General features: G+C 44.2%; 1 protein-coding gene across 2 annotated transcripts; it reads right to left on the bottom strand.

The window, feature by feature from the left end:
• Nucleotides 1–768: 768 nt before the first annotated feature.
• On the bottom strand, nucleotides 769–18,312 carry bcl6aa (BCL6A transcription repressor a). 2 transcript variants are annotated; one of them, XM_080472639.1, is made up of 10 exons: nucleotides 17,811–18,312; nucleotides 8,869–8,961; nucleotides 4,855–5,026; nucleotides 4,524–4,745; nucleotides 3,481–4,437; nucleotides 3,137–3,318; nucleotides 2,868–3,035; nucleotides 2,614–2,744; nucleotides 2,352–2,489; nucleotides 769–2,233 (listed from the first exon to the last, which is right to left on the bottom strand). In XM_080472639.1, exons 1-10 carry the CDS (start codon nucleotides 17,836–17,838, stop codon nucleotides 2,090–2,092), a joined length of 2,235 nt encoding a protein of 744 aa, XP_080328765.1. In that variant the 5' UTR covers nucleotides 17,839–18,312; the 3' UTR covers nucleotides 769–2,089. The 2 variants fall into 2 exon arrangements, with proteins under 2 accessions (XP_080328765.1, XP_080328766.1); XM_080472640.1 differs by lacking the exons at nucleotides 8,869–8,961; nucleotides 17,811–18,312 and adding an exon at nucleotides 7,228–7,598.
• Between the last annotated feature and the right edge of the window lie 375 nt (nucleotides 18,313–18,687).

An 18,687-nucleotide genomic window follows, 5' to 3' on the forward strand; every position in this document is an offset into this window, starting at 1 on the left:
ATTGTAAAAATTATACCGAATTGTATTCCGTCTTGCACTGAAAGCATCTTGAAAGCTTTCAGCTTGTGCTTCATTTGGTTATTTACAATTACAAACACAGTCCGCACATATACCTTGTGTTTGAATGCTTATTATATCCCATCATGCAATACCACATTGTGCCACATGATGGTGTTGTGAGGCAATCTAACCTCGTCTGTTTTCAGTCCAGAGAAAAAAGAAGCAACAGATTTTTCAACTCTTGACACAAAGGTTAATACAACAATGATGCCGGTTCTTTACACCTACTCGTACCCAGTTCAAGCTTTGGGAAGCTGTGAAGCCGCTGCCTCTCTCCGATCCCACTCTGGTTTCACATCAGCATTCGTCTCATCTGAAGCTGTTTTCTTTCAATAGCAGCTCTGTTACCATTTACTTAAATCAGTTTTTTTTCTATTGACAATTAGAGCATCTTACTCCAACCAATGTAACTCCAGCTGAAGTTACCGAGTGTATCAGTCATCAGACTGACCCACACAGTGCCGACGGCTCGGCTAACAAACACTACTACCTAACACAATACAAATATATGGAGGACGGTGTTCAGCACGTCTGCAAGGCAACTAGATGCAACACTTAATGTAAGGGTTTGATCTGTGTATTGCCAGTGTGTTTGTGTGCAGCCTGGTCTCAGGTCAATGCCTTTGAAAATACCAGCAGGAGGCATTTGGCTATGAACAGAGGACTAACACACACACACACAAAAAGAAAACCTTCACACTTGTGCTAATACATAGAAATCCAATACCTTTATTTTACATTCATACATCTATAACGTTGTACAATAAATTTAATGCAGTTTAAAAAAAAAAAGTCAAATTCAAAACAAGTCCTGAAGATTTACAATGATGAGATTTGCATCTTCTAAAGGTTGGTGACGAGCATTTAGAAATATATACACACACACACACACACACACTCGCACAAATACACGCACACGCACTCACACACACAGGGGATGTAGGACAAGTGGTGTCCTTGAGTTGTACCTTAATAGAGCTGGGCTGAATGGAGAGGAATTCAGTCACCATAGAGAGAAAGGCACATTGAATACACAGTGTATCTACAAACGGAAAAAAAAAAAAAAAAAAAAACCTTGACATTTACACAACTTTACTGTATCTAGAACAATGAGCAGAAACTGTAAACCTTCACTTCTGAAAAAAAACAAAAAAACAAACAGAGAAAGAGAGAGAGAAAAAAAAAAGAGAATCACATCTATACAAACACGTTTAAGCAAAAATAATAATAATAATTTCTTGGTCATTACAAAGCAGTACCTTGAAATGCAATTCAACACTTAAGATTGGCTCCGCCAGCAGAGAGCAATCCAACAGATAATCACACAATTTGTCACAATATTTATGCAGTTGCCCACTTTATGTACTTACATCGACAACTGGTAAAGAAAGAACCTCATGCACATCCTCGTCAGACTGCAGCAGTCATCTGATATGTTTAAAAAGACCCAATTACAATGTCATGGTTTTTTTTTTTTTTGTTTTTTACTTCTTCTTCCCTTTACATGAATATGGCAACTTGACATGGTGCAACATGTATGCACATCTACATAGAAATGTATAGACAACTCTATACAGCCGCAAATCCCGTTATCTTAAAATATATGTACCACCCGTCAATCAAAATTTTCAATGCTCTCAGAAAAGTAAGTTCTCTGATATAAAATACTGTATTTCCAAAAAACTGATTGTTTACATTCCGTCCTTCTCAACAAAATAAAGCTTCTTTTTTTTTTTTTTTTTTTATACGTACCTTCCAAGCTTAAAAACACTCTCCACATACACATATATATTTATATCTATATAGAAACAATAAAGTGACTAAGATGCCACGTGTGGCCCTACGTTCACATGTAGTGGAAACCCGTTTAGAATGGCATACACAGCCAAATTGTCTAATGAACACAGTGTGGCACTACAATTTTGGATGATTGTACAAGTTGGGGGTTTATAAATGCCAAAGTCAAGATTGCCTCTGAGAGGGAAAAAAAAAAAAAAAAAAAAAGAAAAACAGTTTTCACTGTCTTAACTCAGCAAGTCTTCGTCAAGTCAGTGGGCACGTCGACCGTGGAAATACGGTACTGAATCTTGGTGTTGGTGATGGCGCCATGCTTCTGTCGGAGATGCAGACGGAGCTGACTCTTGTGGCGGAAGTGCAAGTTGCATTTTTCACACTGGGGGGGGGGGGGGGGGGCAGAGAAAAAGAAAAGCAGACTTTAATTTCACTTTTCTTTTCTTTTCTTTTTTTAAGTAGTCATGATGCAGCACAGCGGGTGAGGTTCATCCACCTACATGGTAGGGCTTTTCTCCCGTGTGGATGCGCAGGTGGCTCTTCAGGGTCTGCAGGTGACGGAACCGCGTTCCACAGATCTCGCACGGATATGGCTTCTCACCCGTGTGGATCAACACGTGGGCACGCAGATGAGCAACCTAAAGGGGAACACAGAAAAACAAAACCAAAAGGGTTGAAACTCTGAAGAGAGGCTTGACGCGCCGCTGAACACCTTCACAGTGAGTCCGAGGCTGACGCCTTAACGCCTGTCAAGGCAATTACCTGGACGAAACGGGCTCCACACGTCTCACATTTGTATGGCTTCTCTCCTGAGTGGATGCGAGTGTGAGTCTTGAGGTTAGCTGGTCTGTTGAACTGAGCACCACAGATATTACAGCGATACGGTTTCTCTCCTGGAAAACAAACAGAACATCCCACACACTTCAGGCGTTTGGCCGCAACAAGAACAACATTAGAAAGCCAGTAGATAATCTTGTCACGTCGACAGATTTATTTTCTTTTCTTGGTCCTCTTACCTGTGTGGACGGTCTTGTGGCTGGCGAGGTTTCCCTTGTAGCGGAACGCAGCCTGACAGCGGTCACACTTGTATGGCTTGTCGCTGTGTACTTGAAGCATGTGCTGTTTCAGCGCTTCGTCTTCGGCAAACTTGGAGTCACATTCATTACAGAAGAAAGTACCGTTTTCTGCTCAGGAGAAATCAAAGGGGACGGGGGGGGGGGGTCGTCAGGTCACGGCCCAAGTTGACGCACAGCTTTTAAGACGAGAGTGAAAATCCTAAACTTACCGCAACTCGAGTCAGAATATTCTGAATGAAGTTCTGCCATGTCTTCAGACAGACGGGACCTGGAGGGGTTGGCACAGGCGTCCGAGGCCTGGGGGGACTGGGAGCCACAGGACGAGCAGTTCAGGCGGTTCAGGTAGTGTGGAGGGTGGCCGTCACCGTTCCTCAGCGAGCCCTCCAGTGCTCTGCAGGACAAATCAGACGCTCAAAACTAAAGAAGCATTTCATAAGGGAATCCTAAAACGATCCCTCTGAACGTCTGAAAGCAGAGTAACTGGCGTCAACAGACGAGCAGTGCCTCTCCATTGCGTCCACATCATTTCAGTGTGTAGTTCAGCGAGCCTCACCGGTTGATGATGGTGTTGAGGCGACTGGCCTGGGGGGCGGGCAGATCCTCGCTGTGATCGCTGCTCTTGCTTGTGGTTTGCGGATCCAGGTTCTCCGAGTCGTTGGGGTGGAGGTAGGGCTGCAGGCTGTGACGCTGTGGTGAGCGGAGCCCCGGATCCCTCAGCCCCACCTCGTCCTCCTTGGCGCTCTGATTCAGCACGATGAACTTGTACTTCTTCCAGTTGCGAGCTTTGGGGTCCAGCATGCCTTGTGGGGTTTGCGCCCCGGCGGCCTGAGAGAGCCCGGCGTTCTTGCTGCTGCTGGACTCGGTCGGGGAGTTGGGCTGGCAGTCCGATTTGAGGGGGCTCTGCGGGCTGCTCATGAGGCTCTTGCGCCCGGCCGAGGAGATTCCCAGAGGGTAGTGCTGATGGATCAGATCTTCCTCCGCCTGCGGCGCGTGCTCTTTACCCGAGTGCTGCTCCAGGGCGAGGGGAAAGGCGCGCTTCCTCGCGCCGAGACCAATGGGCGGCCCGAGCCCGTCGTGACTGTCTTTCCTCATCTCGTCGTCTCTCCCTACCTCTCGAGCAGCGTAGGTGGAGGAGTGCATGATGCCGGAGGAGCCGGTGCCCACCGCCCTGCCGTACTCTGCTCTGATGGTGTTGGCGCCGTCGTGTGGAGAACAATGCTTGTGGTGGAGGCCACTCTTAGAGAGGTCAGCAAAAGCATTTTTGGTATCGGTCAGCTTGCAGAGGGGGAAGGGGAACCCCGGCATGGGAAACTGCCCGTAGAGGTGGTAGTTGCTGGGGGTGCTGACCCCACTGAACATGTTGGAGCCATACGGCCTCCCGTCCCTGAACGGAGCTACGCGGCTGTGCAAACTCTCAACAACATCGTGGGGTCGATAAGCATGGACATCCTGAGGTAACACCAGGGGACTGACCAAAAACTCATCTCTGGGCAGCTTGGAAGATGGATCACTGCGAAGAGGGACGCAAGGTCAGTAACACTCACTCACACACACACACACACACACACATATGGATCACTTGAAATATCCACCAACCTGGATTTGATAAATCTGTGGCAGGTGTCCACAACGTGGTCCATCTGCAGATAGATAGCCGTGTTCATTATCGCCATGATCAGACTCTCCTTTAGTGTGAGACGGGAGGTGTACATAAACTCCAGCAGGATGGCGAAGCCCTCCGGGTCGACCTTTGGGTCCAGACTGATGGCGTTAAGGTTGCACTTGTGGGAGTCGGTGAAGATAGTGTAGAACAGCCCACTGCAGCCCAGGACAAGACAGAGAGAGAGACAAGACAGACAGGAGCGCCCACCGGTCAGTCTCTTCAGACAGCGACATGTCTTAAAACTCGTCTTTAATCAGTACACACCTGCAAGCCATGAGGACGGTCTTGTGCGCGCGAAACTGCTGCCTGCTCACCAGGATGGTGACATCTGTGAGAATGTCTCTGCTGCGCAGACGATTCAGGTTGAGCAGAACATCGCTGGCGTGGCGAGTGAACTGTATGCAGCTGTCGGCTGCGCAAGCCATTTTGTCAAATTCTGCAAACAAAAGAACGGGAAAATTCAAAAGATTCCTTCACCAAAGATGATTTAGAAAGAAGTGAATTCTGTTATGAGCTCGTTTGGCTGCTCTGCAAGTGGGACGTCACTGTGCCGTGACCTGGTGGTGCAGGAAGGTAATCTGGAAGTGAGTGAACTTTGCTGATCCTCCAAAGGCAGCACGCGGACAGATCACCAGAAGGCGGCGCCATCTATTAAATAAACACTGTCTAGACATTTAAATTTCTACCTTTGGCTTCCCCTCTCTCTCTCTCTCTCTCTCTCTCTCCCTCCCGCTGACTTTCTCTCCTGCCAGTGGTTGACATCTTAATGGAGAAAACTAAGCTCGTTTATTTATTTATTTTTATTATTAATACATTTAAACAAACTTTCAAATGACAAATATTTGTGATCGAACCTCACAATTCCTGTTTTGTTAATTATGGGTTTTCAAAACAAAACTTAGTGAAACAGGCATGATTAATAATAATAATAATAATAATAATATCACGTTTACAAAGCCATGATAAATTATGAAATGCAAAATGTTGAGGGAAAAGTTTAGCCTGCCCTGAGGACAGCCCTTCCACATGTTCCAACTCTTAATAATCACATTGACAGACTGAATAAAAATATTTTGAATTATTCAACAGGCACAAAACTTTTCACATTTCTTTTTCACTCAAATAAACACCTTATTTTTTTTTTTTATGTCAGCCTCGAAAAAGTCCTCAAACAAATAGCCAAGCTCAGCTCAAAGGTCACATAAGTGAACATTTTTCCCTTGTTTGCAACGATAACAACAATTACTCTAATAGAACACACAGTGACAGCGAGTTGTTGTGGAGCTCTGCGCTCCGCCGGTGAGCCACGCGCTGCATTTCTGGGTCAATTACTTTATGGGAGAGACGGAGAGAGAAAACTAATATTTAATTTACTCCAGGCAGAATTGGCTTTAATAACAACAGGCAGGCGGCGGGATTTACGACAGCATCTTTAACAAGCAATGTCAAGATTTAAAGTCTGGTAACTGGACACGTCCGAAAATAGACGACAGGACAGAAATGCGCCCTTAAATAATGACTGAAGAGAAACAACCCGTCACGTCCACTGAATTAACTGCACGTACAGATGATCGATCGGGGGGGGGGGGACGGGGGGGGGGGGGGCACGGCCCGGGTGACACCGGGTGGATTCAGACGAACGGACGCGTTTTAAAACGTTTGTTTATAACCAGTGATGTCGGAACATTTCTGTGCGCGAGCGGCGACACGAACTGGCCGATTGTCAACTGAACGTTCAAGACGCGGTGGAAACATTAAGAGACAAGTTGGTGCGACAACACGTCCCGTGCAGCGGAAAGCGCGCACACACACACACCCACACACTCAAAACACACACTCCCCCGTGCATCATCACTGATATTTCCGCTGCGATGTTACGGTAACAGGAGGGCTTCTTCGGCGCAGCGTTTCGCGCTCCATTGGAGCGCATTGCCACGTGAAAACACCCGCCACGTTTCTCCACGGCAAAGTTTGGCCGGTTGTCGCCGCCGTGTTGGAACTCATGAGTGGCGACAAAATGAAAATCACAGGAGCTCGGCGCGGAGAGCCCGGGACGTCTTGGGAGGGAGAACGAGCCGGGCTGCGGGTCGACCGTGCGCTTTCACGCGCTGCCCACCTCGCGCTCTCTCTCTCTCTCTCTCTCCCCCTCTTTCATTCTCTCCATCAGCCGTGGACTTATTTAACCCGAGCGCAACGATTGCATGCAGCCTGAGTTGGTGTCAGTGGAGCTTCACACACAAACACACACGCAGACAGAGAGAGAGGGAGAGAGAGAGAGACACAGAGAAAGAGAAGGCTGTCGCAGTTGTTGGGGCAGCGCAGTGGCGGCGCGCGAGCCGAGACAGGCGGAACTGTCAAGCCGGCAGGCGCACGCTCCTCTGCGCTGTCACATCAGTAGCATCGGCATCCCTCCTCTCCTCCTCTCCTCCTCTTCTCTCCTCTCCTCTCCTCTCCTCTCCTCTACGGGAGTTTGGACTCCCGGCACTCTGTCCAACAGACGCAGCCGTCCACAAACACTTCCAGCGCCACAGACAAGACAAAACAGAACCCGGCGTCAAAAGCACGAGCCACACAGCAGAGCACCACTCCGCGCCAAATGAGAGTTTTTAAAAAAAGAAAAAGGAATTTAAAAATCACCTGGTAGCGCTTTCCTAGAAACTTCTTGCATCACCACTTCTAAGAACCTCAGTTCTAAGAATCAGACCAGCAGAATTCTCGGAATTTGAGCCCGAGACCGCACCACTTCTCCGGCGAGCAGGGGAGAGACGCCTCGCTCCACACGGTCCACAACAAACGACTTCCCGGGCGACTTTCCCCGGGAAAACCACGCGGATGCAATTACGCGGCCGGATCGGTGTGAGAACGTCGCGTGAATGAACTTGAAAATTTACTTAAACGTGTGAAATAACGCGCGAAATAGTTTGGCGCGCGCGTGGACACCCCTCGCGTTTGGTCGCGCCCGCAGTCACAGGACTTGGAGTCGTCGACGTCACCGATTCCTTAAACCCGGCCCCCGAAGTTCTCAGAACTAATTTATATTCCGTGACTTCAGCGGAGCGCCGTGTGTCTTCCTCCCCGCCTCTCTCTCTCTCTCTCTCTCTCTCTCTCTCTCTCTCTCTCTCTCTCTCTCTCTCTCTCTCTCTCTCTCTCTCTCTCCCTCCCTTCACATGTGCAGCTACACACAGAGCGCGCTCTTAATTAGGCCCACGCGGACAGGTTTCTCCACTTTATTCCAGGGTCTCATGCATCCACATAGCGCGCGCCTTGCTGCCGGCTCCATAAGACGGGAGAACACCGGGAGTCGCCTCCAGGGGTTTGTTGATAAAAGAACAGTCATTTCAAAGTAGAGTCACACGCACGTCAGTCAGCTGAGATCGATGCTTAGGTTAAATATCTGCAATGGTAAGAGTTTGCAAGGTTTTTTTTTTAATTATTTTTATTATTTTTCTTATTCTTATTCTTATTTTATTCTTATTATTTTTAATGTGTGCTTTGGGTTAATTCCAGTGCCACCTTCACAGCAGCCGATGCGTCGTTGCGCTTCACGTGCAATCTAAACTGTGACTGTGTTGAAAACTTGTTGCTTTCAGCTCCTGGTTGTGTTTCAGGTGGTCTTAAAAAATATATATATCTAAAAAAAAAGGCCGTGCACACATTGTGAGACGTAACGCAAAGGTTAAATCTGTGTGTTTGAGCTGCTTTAAAATATACTATTTCCCTCTGGGCTGGTCTGTGGGCTCACAAAGACAGTCTGCTGTGTTTTTCATGGATTCCGTTGCTGTGATCAGTTGCAGAGGACTGAGACATTGTTCGTATCTGAGTGATGTTGTATAAACTGGAAGATTCCTGGAAAATTAACTGAATGGCTGGCTGTAATTTTATTATACTACCCCTACCACTTAATTTGAGGCATGTGTACTCCCTCTTGCATCATTTTGTCCGTGTTGGGCATGGATAAACTAAGCCTTTCTCACTCCTCTGCCTTGTAGTATTGTGGAGGTTTTTTTTCTCTTTTCTTTTCTTTTTTTTTTTTTTTACTTTTTGCTCATCTGATGCTTTCACCAGCCCGTTTTTTTTTTTTTTTTTTTACATGAAAATGAAAAAGAGAAACCGAGACTGACTTCTTTTATTTTTTTTTCTTCTCCTGGCGTGACTGTAATTTTTGCATCCTCTGGTTATGTAGGTGGCTTCTGATTCTCCGGCCCGGAGATGAGCATGTGAAAAGTTTTGCACTCATACGGGGAGTGGTGGGCCTTGTGTTTTCTGTCGGTGACTCACCTTGGAAACTTTGTTTTTGGTGACTCCAAACTGCGGATTCCCCGTCTTTTCTCATCCCGTTCGCTCCCTGGCATAGAAGGAGCATTTGCTGGGCTGGAGGTGATGCAAAATAAAATTGAGGATTAGTGTGAAACACCCTCAGCAAAACAGCATGTCCTGTACAAATGAAAGAAATAAAGAAAAAGAATCTCATATTCCAACAGCAACTTTATATAAAACAGAAACGGGACGCAGTTGCACAGCATTAGATATTTGAATAACGACCCTGATATTCATATCACTGCAGAGATCAGTGGGCAAACAATGACTTGAAGCACAATCTTCTTTCTGTTACCATTGGAAACAAAATAGCAACTTTTATTCATCCTGAGAGCTAAAATAGACGCTCCTTAAAAGTCTTTTTACGTCGAACCTGGAGCTGTTTTTAGCAGTGTTCTGTCAGGCATGGGTTTTATCTCCTTAATGCAAAAGTTCAAGGTGTCCATGCTTAGTATCTTGACCTCCCCTGCCAACACACATGAACAACACAACGTGTGTGACTGAAGCAAAAAAAAAAAAAAAAAAGAAGAAGATGACCGCAAAGAGTCATTTCACCGCGTACAGATGAAACTCATTTCACCAAAAAGTAACATCAACGTCTCATGTTTGGATTTTAACACTGTATTTTGTAAAATTGTCCACAATGAAGCTGCAAATACATTTCTTGGTTTTCCACCCGTAACTGAAAGTCTTTGTGTATTACATGTAAGAGACTTTTCTAATATCGTGTGTTTCTTTATGATTCCTCTTTAATCTTCCACCGTTCAGTGACGTCTCTGTGAGTGGAGATAGTTTCACAATAAATCCAACAACATTCAGGTCACTTCAGCGACGTTTTACCTTTTGTATCGGCACACAGCCACAATGCTTCTACCCCTTCCACCCCGTTTTTTTTTTTTTTTTTTTTTAACCCTTTTGTAAAGTGACACACAAACACACACACACACACTCACACTCTGCTGTAATGTAACCAGCATTTCCCCTGCGGATCACCCAAGCATCCGCCCATCTGGTTCCGGCGTCCCGCTAAAAACACTCCAGGTGTTCGCAAAACCCATTGGGGAGCGGAGAAAAGAGAGGAGGGAGGGAGGGAGAGGAAAAGAAGTCTCCCAAATAATTAAGACCTGCTTTTTTTTTTTTTTTTTTTTTTTTTACAGCAATCTCCGATTCAGCACTGCCAAATAAAGACTATCTTGAGCTCTAAACAAAGAGCAGCGTCAACTTTATTTCAATCCACTTGGGGGATGTTTAAGGCGCTCCAGCACCAGTTATGCATAATGCACGGCCATAAACCATCCAGGAGTTAGCAGCGAGATGTGTAATTTACAGAGGCCCCATGCTGCGCCCGGCTATAGAAGGATGAGATAATTACTGCAAATCCTTGGCAAACTTTTACTCAACCAATTGCTAGCAAAAAATAAATGACCCACTTTGCGGAGGACAGAGAAAGAGTGCAGAGCCGCTGATCAATACGCCCTCCACCCTCCGCCCTCCACCCGGGAGCTGATAGGAGAGGACATTATCACATTATGAACTGTGTCTCGGTTAATCCTCGATCTCCCTTTCAGTGTGCAACAATTAAACAAGCGATCAGGGTGCCACAGGGGCGTCTTTGTTTAAAAAAAGCGGCACTCCGTTCAGACACAATCGCGGCTGCAGCAACGTGGTGACACCGATTCAAACTGAGGCACCCAGCCAGTAACAGCTGCACATTATATGGACATAATAAAAAAAAAATAAAAAATCTTGTACACTCCTGACACAGTGTGAAACATCTCTAAGCCGTATCATTGCCTATACTTGGTGCGTGATAGGTCATTGAATAGAAATGCCCACTGACAAAAGCCCCGGGCCCGGAGGTTGCCTCACTTTTTTTTTTTTTTTCATAAACTGCACACTTTTGTCTCGTTTCACAGCAAATTTCTGCCAACTTCAGTGTTCATTGTCAGCAAAGATGTGAGTGTGGAGTTTTGTTCTGAGAGGCATGATGCAACCACGCTGTAACACCAAACAGATAATGCTGTTAGCTACAGAGGTCTTTTTAGTTCCTTTCTTTAAAAGAATTTCTTTTTATATTGTTAAGTTTCACTTTTTTTTAACCCCATGCATCCCAGAAGCTTTTTCTTTTTTCTTCTTCTTTTTTCTTTCTTTCTTTCTTTTTTCGCTGGGTTTGTCCACAACTAAGTTGTTCTTTGTCAAACGCCGTCGCCACTGCAAGTTCGAATGGCAGCGCGGCTGCAGCGTGTCATTAAAACGATGCCCTCGCTGCACCTTATCGTATGTGTTCATGCGTCTTTCTTGTCGTCATCGTCTATTTGTGGAGATCACTGTGAACACAGTTCGATGCATTATTTATTACATCTCTTAAAGAACATGAGGTATAATAAATAAGAATTCACTTCAAAAGAGTCTCTACAGGTAATGATGCGTGCACTTTCCTCACTACCTTGTTCTTCTCCTTCTTTTCTTTTCTTTTTTTTTTTTTAATTACCAGACAAAAAAGACAAGTCATATTCTTGACATGGTATCTGTTTGCAGCAACAGTGCTGCTGTGTGTCTCACACGCTCTGGGTTGAAAGTTGCCTTTCATCCCACTTGACAAGGTTAAAAACACACACGCGCGCACACACACACACACACACACACACACACACACACACACACACACGCTCACACAAAAGCGTAGCAGCAGCAAGGAATAATAAGGATAAAGAGCTTGCAGAGGTTCCCTGTTCTCTAAAAGAAGTATCATGATTGTATGTTAGTGATAAAGAAAGCATGAATATGATCACTTTTGGCGTTGCGCTGCATTCATAGACTTTCAGGGTCTTTTCCTAAATACTTCAATTCAGAAGACGCACATGTATTTTTTTAGTGTTGGGCTCTCATGGTGAATAACAACCCTCGCAGGATGTGTAAAAGCTTTGTTAAAGTCGGTTTCATTCTGCGTATTTGAAAAACTAACAAACAAAAACCCAGCCACACTCGGATAAATAAAGAAAAAAAATAAAGAAAAAGAAGGAGAAACTTTTGGAGTAAGTTTCTGCACTGCGCCTCTGTGGTTAACCTTGGGTTCACCGGTTTGCCTGTGCAGGCTACATGCTAAGGTTGTAGTCAGAGCAGAGGCGTGTTTGTGGGCTAGAATTCCAATTTAGTCAAATCAAAGCATGTAGATTCAGGACTTTCTCAAGGCCAGCTGAGAGGAGACGGGAATGCAAGCCTTGCCGACTCAAACTTGATGGAATTTTCCACGCATACCACAAACAGTCGTTTGCCAGTGTGCCATCTGCTGGATGACGGGTCAGTTGCTTTCCACTGAAAGCTCGGTGGATGGCAGAGTGAGAGCGGGCGGCAGCCGCGCTACCATCCTTACAAAGCTTCACAATCTCGCAGTGTTTGCGCTGCCTTCCTCTTTTGTTTTTGCTCTCTTTTCTTTCACACGCCCAGGGCTGCAGAACGCAGAAGCTCCAAGTGCACATGAGGAGGAGTTGTTAAATTTGGGACAACTTCTGCACCGATTATTTTCAAAGCCTTGTTGTGTGTCTCCGCGAGGATTCAGCTGGGGTATTTCAACAGAGGTACTCGCTCTCGGATGGGGAGCTTCAGAGCGAGGGATTCAAATGGTAAACAAGTGGCTCCCGCTTCTTTGCACCACCTTCAATAATGATCCAATGAGAATCATCTGACTAAATCGAGGCCCTTTTCTCTGCTCCACTGTCACAAGCACCTATTAGGTAGCATCAAGCTGCAGATCTTGATCCGCCGCCGGGCTGTTGGAAATGCTGCGCTTTCGTCAGATCTCAGCCATTTGTTTAGTGTTTGACGTTGCTCCTGAAGGTAGCTGATTAAAGCACGGCAGTGATTCCACACATGGTTACCAGTACTTTGGCTCAAATGCAATGGGTGCCTAATCAGGTACTGTGCACATACTGTATACTGAACACTTTGAATTCACGAGTGCATTCACAGTGTGAGGTAAGTGAACTTGGAGTGCACTGTGCTACCAGAACCTCCAGGAAGGTTTGCTGCCGAGCTGTAATGAAGCAGAATTCAAAGTACCACTGGAGAATCCAGTTTTCACTCTGTCTTAAACACAAAAGCAGCATCTATTGATAGAATTAGACAAAAGTAAATGAGCACTGGCATGAGGACAATGATGAGTCTGAAGCACCTATTATATAGATGATAATGCATGGTGCACCACACGCACATATACACGTCTGTTCGCGTCAGCATGGAATTACAAACCAAGATCAACAATGAATTTCAGTGACGTCATTGGCAAGTAAGCAAGCAAAGATGTTTAAAAAGTTAGTTATTTGGTTGTTGGCTACTGCAATAGAGAAACACTATACGAAGAACATTCACAACTGTCACAAACGTTGGTAATAATTGCAGTTTTAAAAAAAATATGATCCTAAGTTGACATTATTATTGCGAGATACATCATTAAAAGACATTGATTTATATTCTGTGTGTCTGAATTAGTTTGTTAGAAAGTTTTATCAGCTGAGAAATTAAGAAATAGAAAGACAAAATACTTCACAGAAAGTAGACAGAAATATAATAACTTTTTGATTAATAAACCTGCCAGTAAATAATAAACTTATAAAACAGTGAAGGAGGCTAAAGGACTTATTATACTTATATTTGAAATAATAAAACTAAAACTTGCGTTTAAAAAAACAAACAGGCAAAGTAGTTGAGTTGTTTAAGTGTAGGACGAAGAGGGTTTCAAAATAAGTTGGTGGGCTGTATGATGATGTGGTGGTTTGCCCTCTTGCCCTGCAGCAGGACAGAAAACCTTTTCAACTTCTAGCTGGGTTATTTCATGTTTGCATGCGTTTCTCCAAACATTTGTCTTGGTGCCTCTTAATTGGTCGTAGGCGTGTCCGTCTCTCTGTGTTTACCCGGGGTTGACAGTTGACCAGTCCATTGTGTTAAACCCACCTTAACCAATGGTCAGAATTGGATAAAGCAAATCTGGCAGATGGATGCATAGTAAGTATTTAGTGACGTTACAACGGACGGCCTCAACCATGGCTCTGAAATATCGTCAGTCTAAATGTGCATCGAGAAATCACATGTTTTATAAATGCTCATATTGCAAAATGCCCCCTGTTGAAAACATGCGTCAACGACATGTTGTGAAGTAAATAAGTAAAAAAAAATAACACGCCACACGATCCAGTTCCACGCCGTGGAGGCGCAAACTAACCTGAGCATTACCAGCTCGGCTGCTTAGCAAAATGTTGAGTCTTCGAATGCTTCAGCCGTAAAACAAACATATTTTCTATTTAATTTGTGGCGTCAATGAAGAGGGATTTTGTCTTACGCAGACTTATCAGTCGGTGTGTGTGTCTTGGGAGCACACCTACTCAGACAGCTATTTGAGTGTGTTCACTTAACACTATATAATTCTAACTGAATGAAGCCTTGCCTTCTTCTTCAGTGACAAGAAAACACAAGCGAACACGGTCTCAGATTACTGCTGAGGAGCAGGAAATAAGAAAGGTGAGCACATTGATTATCAGGAAATATTCCAAAATTCCAAACTCACCTCTTGCATTGTTTAGGCAATAGAGGTAATATTTGGAGCTGTCTTCGAGTGGAGTCGTCCACTGTCAACAAAGTCAACGAGGACACAAACGGTCAAAGCTCCAAGTTGCTCAACCAGTTTTATTACAGTTTTTGTATGCCTACCGATTGTTATTTTCTCCTTCTAAAAGAAGAGGAATGATGTCCGTGATTTGGGAGGAGAAGTGACGGTAAATATGCTCTTGTTGTGAGAGTTGGTAGAAATGATGCTCGCCGCCGTGTCCATCCTCACTTGTCAACAACTGCAGTTCTCTGCCAGCCGCTTGCTCCATCTCTCTCCCGCTCGCCCATCCTCCATCCATCACGCTGTAGCCCAATTTTGATTTCAACCATATCAAATTCTGCCGTGTTACACTGCCTCCACTGCCAGGTCAAAGGAGCTGCCTGCATCTAATGCCAGCTGCTGATACTGCTCTAGAGGGCTGGTTGAACAGGAAGTACACGCATCTCGCGGCAGGCCACGGTCCAACAAGGGCCACGCACAAAGCTGCAGCCCCAGTGCACATCCACCACTTCAGCTCTCCCTTGCAACGAGAGAGAAAAGAAGAAGAAGAAGAAGAAGAAGGAACCCCTAAAATATGAATGCAATCCTGGGTAAAGCTTTGTTAAAATTCTGAACAAATGCACATACATTTTTAATTATCTCCCGATATGAGAGGTCGGGTCGACTTCAACTCTTTACAGTGATGAGAAGAAGAAAACAATCTGCTCTAGATGAGCTTTCCATGAGAGAAATCTGGCATTAGCCTTTATATTTTACCCCAGATTTCATCTGCATCAAACGTCTCCCAGCCTCCATTAGTATATAGGTGTATTTTCATGTTAGCTTTGTGTGTGTGTGTGTGTGTGTGTGTGTGTGTGTGTGTGTGTGTGTGTGTGTGTGTGTGTGTGTGTGTGTGTGTGTGTGTGTGTGTGTGTGTGTGTGTGTGTGTGTGTGTGTGTGTGTGTGTGGTTTTCCTCCAGCCAAAGCAGTAAATGGATTTAAATCCAATATGGAAACATGGGATTGGTGAGGATGAAAGCAATCCCACCAAGCCCCAGAAGTCAAAAAAAAAAAAAAGAAAAAGAAAAACTCAAACTCTGGGTTGCTGACATGGATTCAAGTGCAGATAATTCCAGCTTTTATTTTTATTTAAATAAAATATCAAGGAAAATAAATGCATAATGTATTAAATGCACATGTACGTCTAAATTCTTAATTTGCAAACAAAGGAAAACAGCACTTTTTTTTTTTTTCCAATCTATTCCTCCCCCTTTTGTTTTCTACATCCTACGGGTGAATAATCTGTGTGGGTTTGACTTAAACTGCTTTTGCCCGAATTTCCTCATGAAACCAGCTACATCATATCAGGGCCTCCACCTTCATTCAGTTTGATGCGAAGAGTCAGACAAGTGCTTTCTCTTCCTTCCTCTTCTTATAAGTTCAAGAAATCCTCACAGTTTAGATTTGCTTGAAACAAACCAACCCACATAACCATCAACGCCTCATTAGCCGCTGTTAGTGCCACTTTTTTTTTTCTTCTTCTTCTTCTTCTTTCATTTGCTGTGACTTGTGCTTTTGAGTTTAGACCCACGACGTTGTTCACTAAAAGCACCGGTGTGGTCGAGGAAATGGTAAGTAGTCGTCCGCACTGAAGAGGAATTTGATGTTTAAGACAAGTGCTCAAGTTGTTCTAACATATATATATATATATATATATATATATATATATATATATATATATATATATATATATATATATACAATTCTTTTTTTTGACTCAAGCAGTTCTCAATTGTCCTCCAAACCACTTATATCTTGGCCAGAAGGTAAATGTCAACTTTACACACTATAGATAATGTGTGAGGTTGTTCATTCATTGGATTTGGTTCTCACATTTGCTTATCAGATGTCAGTTGTATTTATCACAATCCTACTGTATCGTCTTTGTTGTCAGCTTCGGTGCTCTCTGTAATGTTGTGGCAGAGCAAGTGATTCATCAGCATATCAAGTCAGATCTCCGGGATTAGATGGCCGAGGCCACGAAGCTGTATGGAAATCTACAGATTTGTGGACGCAGGTGTGAGCAGGCCTATGTTCGTGGCTTGTGTGCCGGAACAAAAAGTTGTTGGGCTGACGGGCATCGTTGTGTGAGATCATTTGAACATTGCGATACATGACTGATTATAGAAAATGAAGATGCACACATTTGATAAAAGACAAAAAGTAAAAAGATTTCCCATAGCATTAAAACGGAGTTTATTAGGTTGTTTATATGCTTATTATGTTATTCCTTATGTAAATGTTTGCGGTATGTATAGAAAGTGACTAAAACCAAAAATGAATTTTTAAATTAAAAACTTTTTAGGAACACTATCCTCGTTCGTGCTTTTTTTGTTAAAACTTAAACATCCGTGTGTTAATCTGTAACAACACACCTGCTTCATATGTGTTGTCAGACTGAGGATCCTGATACGCATGAAACGGCTAGTTATCAGTAAAGACAATGGAGTTCAGGAGCTAAATTGGAAGAGCATTTCAAACTTAAATAAATAAAATAAAAGTTTAAAAAAAGAGAGGTTAAAGAGGGAAGTGCATAGAGAATCTAAATATTCTGAATCAAAACACACTCAAAATATTACGTTGATCAGACTTCTGGAAGTTCTCAAGTAAGCTGTTGTCTTAACTTTTAAGTAGTTTCAACATATTGAAATTAACACAAGTAGACAACTTTCATTTAAATGTGATTCCTTCTTGCCCACTATGACATTGTACATTTAAATGAGGTGCAATAAGAAGCTTCAGGCTACAGTGAAAAATCCCACTGCTTCAGTTAACATCAAATGTTTCTATTGTTTTATCTGTACAGTCTTCATTTAAAATTTGATTCACGATATCTTTTATTAACGGCGTTGATATGTTTGTCACGGTCGGATGCATAATTAACCGAGATTGTATCTTTTCAGAGACACAGTCTCAAACAAGCATTGACGCTCAACTGAAAAATGGATTTATTGAATTTAATTTGTTGTGCGTCAGAAGCAGAATTCCCATGCACATGTTTAAATTCTTCACACTGGAACAAAAAGATGTTGCATTCAGCTAAAATTATACACTCAGCTGCACATTAGTGAGCTGCAGTCAGTGGGATTGTGATGCACCTGTGTCTTTGCACGCGTTACGATTCAGACTTCTCAGTTAGATGCCACTTCAGTAAATATATCCTCGGAATTCACATTGCTTCTGTAGAAAACGTGACGGACATGCGTTTGCGCCTCAGCGGCACGCCAAGTGCAGAGGCACAGTAGTAAGAAAGAGGTCTCACCTTTTTTCTGCTGGAAGGAGTGAGGCATGATGGGATCTGTAGTGGCAATCAGGTGGCAGCGCCGGATCTTCAGTTCAAAGCCCCGGGTCAGGAAGCGAAGGAATCTGGTTTTGAAACCCAGAGTCTCTGATTTATCTGGAGAGTGGCTACGATGATCTGCGGAGCCGAGGCTGCGACTGGTTCTCAAGCTTTGCCTCCTAAGCTGAAGCTTGGAAGGATGAAGCCGGTTCTTCGGGTGCAAAAGGGCACCGGAGTCTCCTCCCAGTCGGTGGCGGGGATCAGCTCTGGGTGAAGCCTCACATCTGTGGCAGTTGTTGTTGTTTTTGTTGTTGTTGAGCGAGGGACGGGAATGCTTCTGGAAAAAGGCGGGCTCGGCAGCAGGGTTGAAGTGAGTCAAATCGAGTGAGCACGCTTCACGTTAGTGAAAGCGGTCCACAGGGCATGTCTCTCTGGCTCTCTGAGCTGATAGGCCGCCTGCACTCTAGCGTTCATTGATTGTAGCACTCAGTCGCTCCACTTTTTCCACGAATGCTAAAAAACCAAGGGGCAGGCTCAAATTTGGGGGGAAAAAAATGAGAGAGAGCGAGAGAGAGAGAGAGAGAGAGCGAGAGAGAGAGATTAAACAGCCTGTAACATAATCCCAGTTTGTCTATATATAATTCATTTGAATGAAGAGTCTAGAATCCCATTAAGCCACAGGAGCACAAACCGCAGACTAGGAGTGCCTTTAATGTGCAGAGGAACTCTTGGAGCTTCAGCCATCTGCCAGATCGGAGGGTTTTTTTCATATATGCCAATGACACATTGTTTTATAAACAGAGCTTTTATACAACAAACATTTCAGTGTTCCGGAGCATTAATCTACCTAAGCTTATCT

Source organism: Lipophrys pholis (genome assembly GCF_963383615.2).
Source record: "Lipophrys pholis genome assembly, chromosome: 10".
Classification (NCBI taxonomy): domain Eukaryota; kingdom Metazoa; phylum Chordata; class Actinopteri; order Blenniiformes; family Blenniidae; genus Lipophrys; species Lipophrys pholis.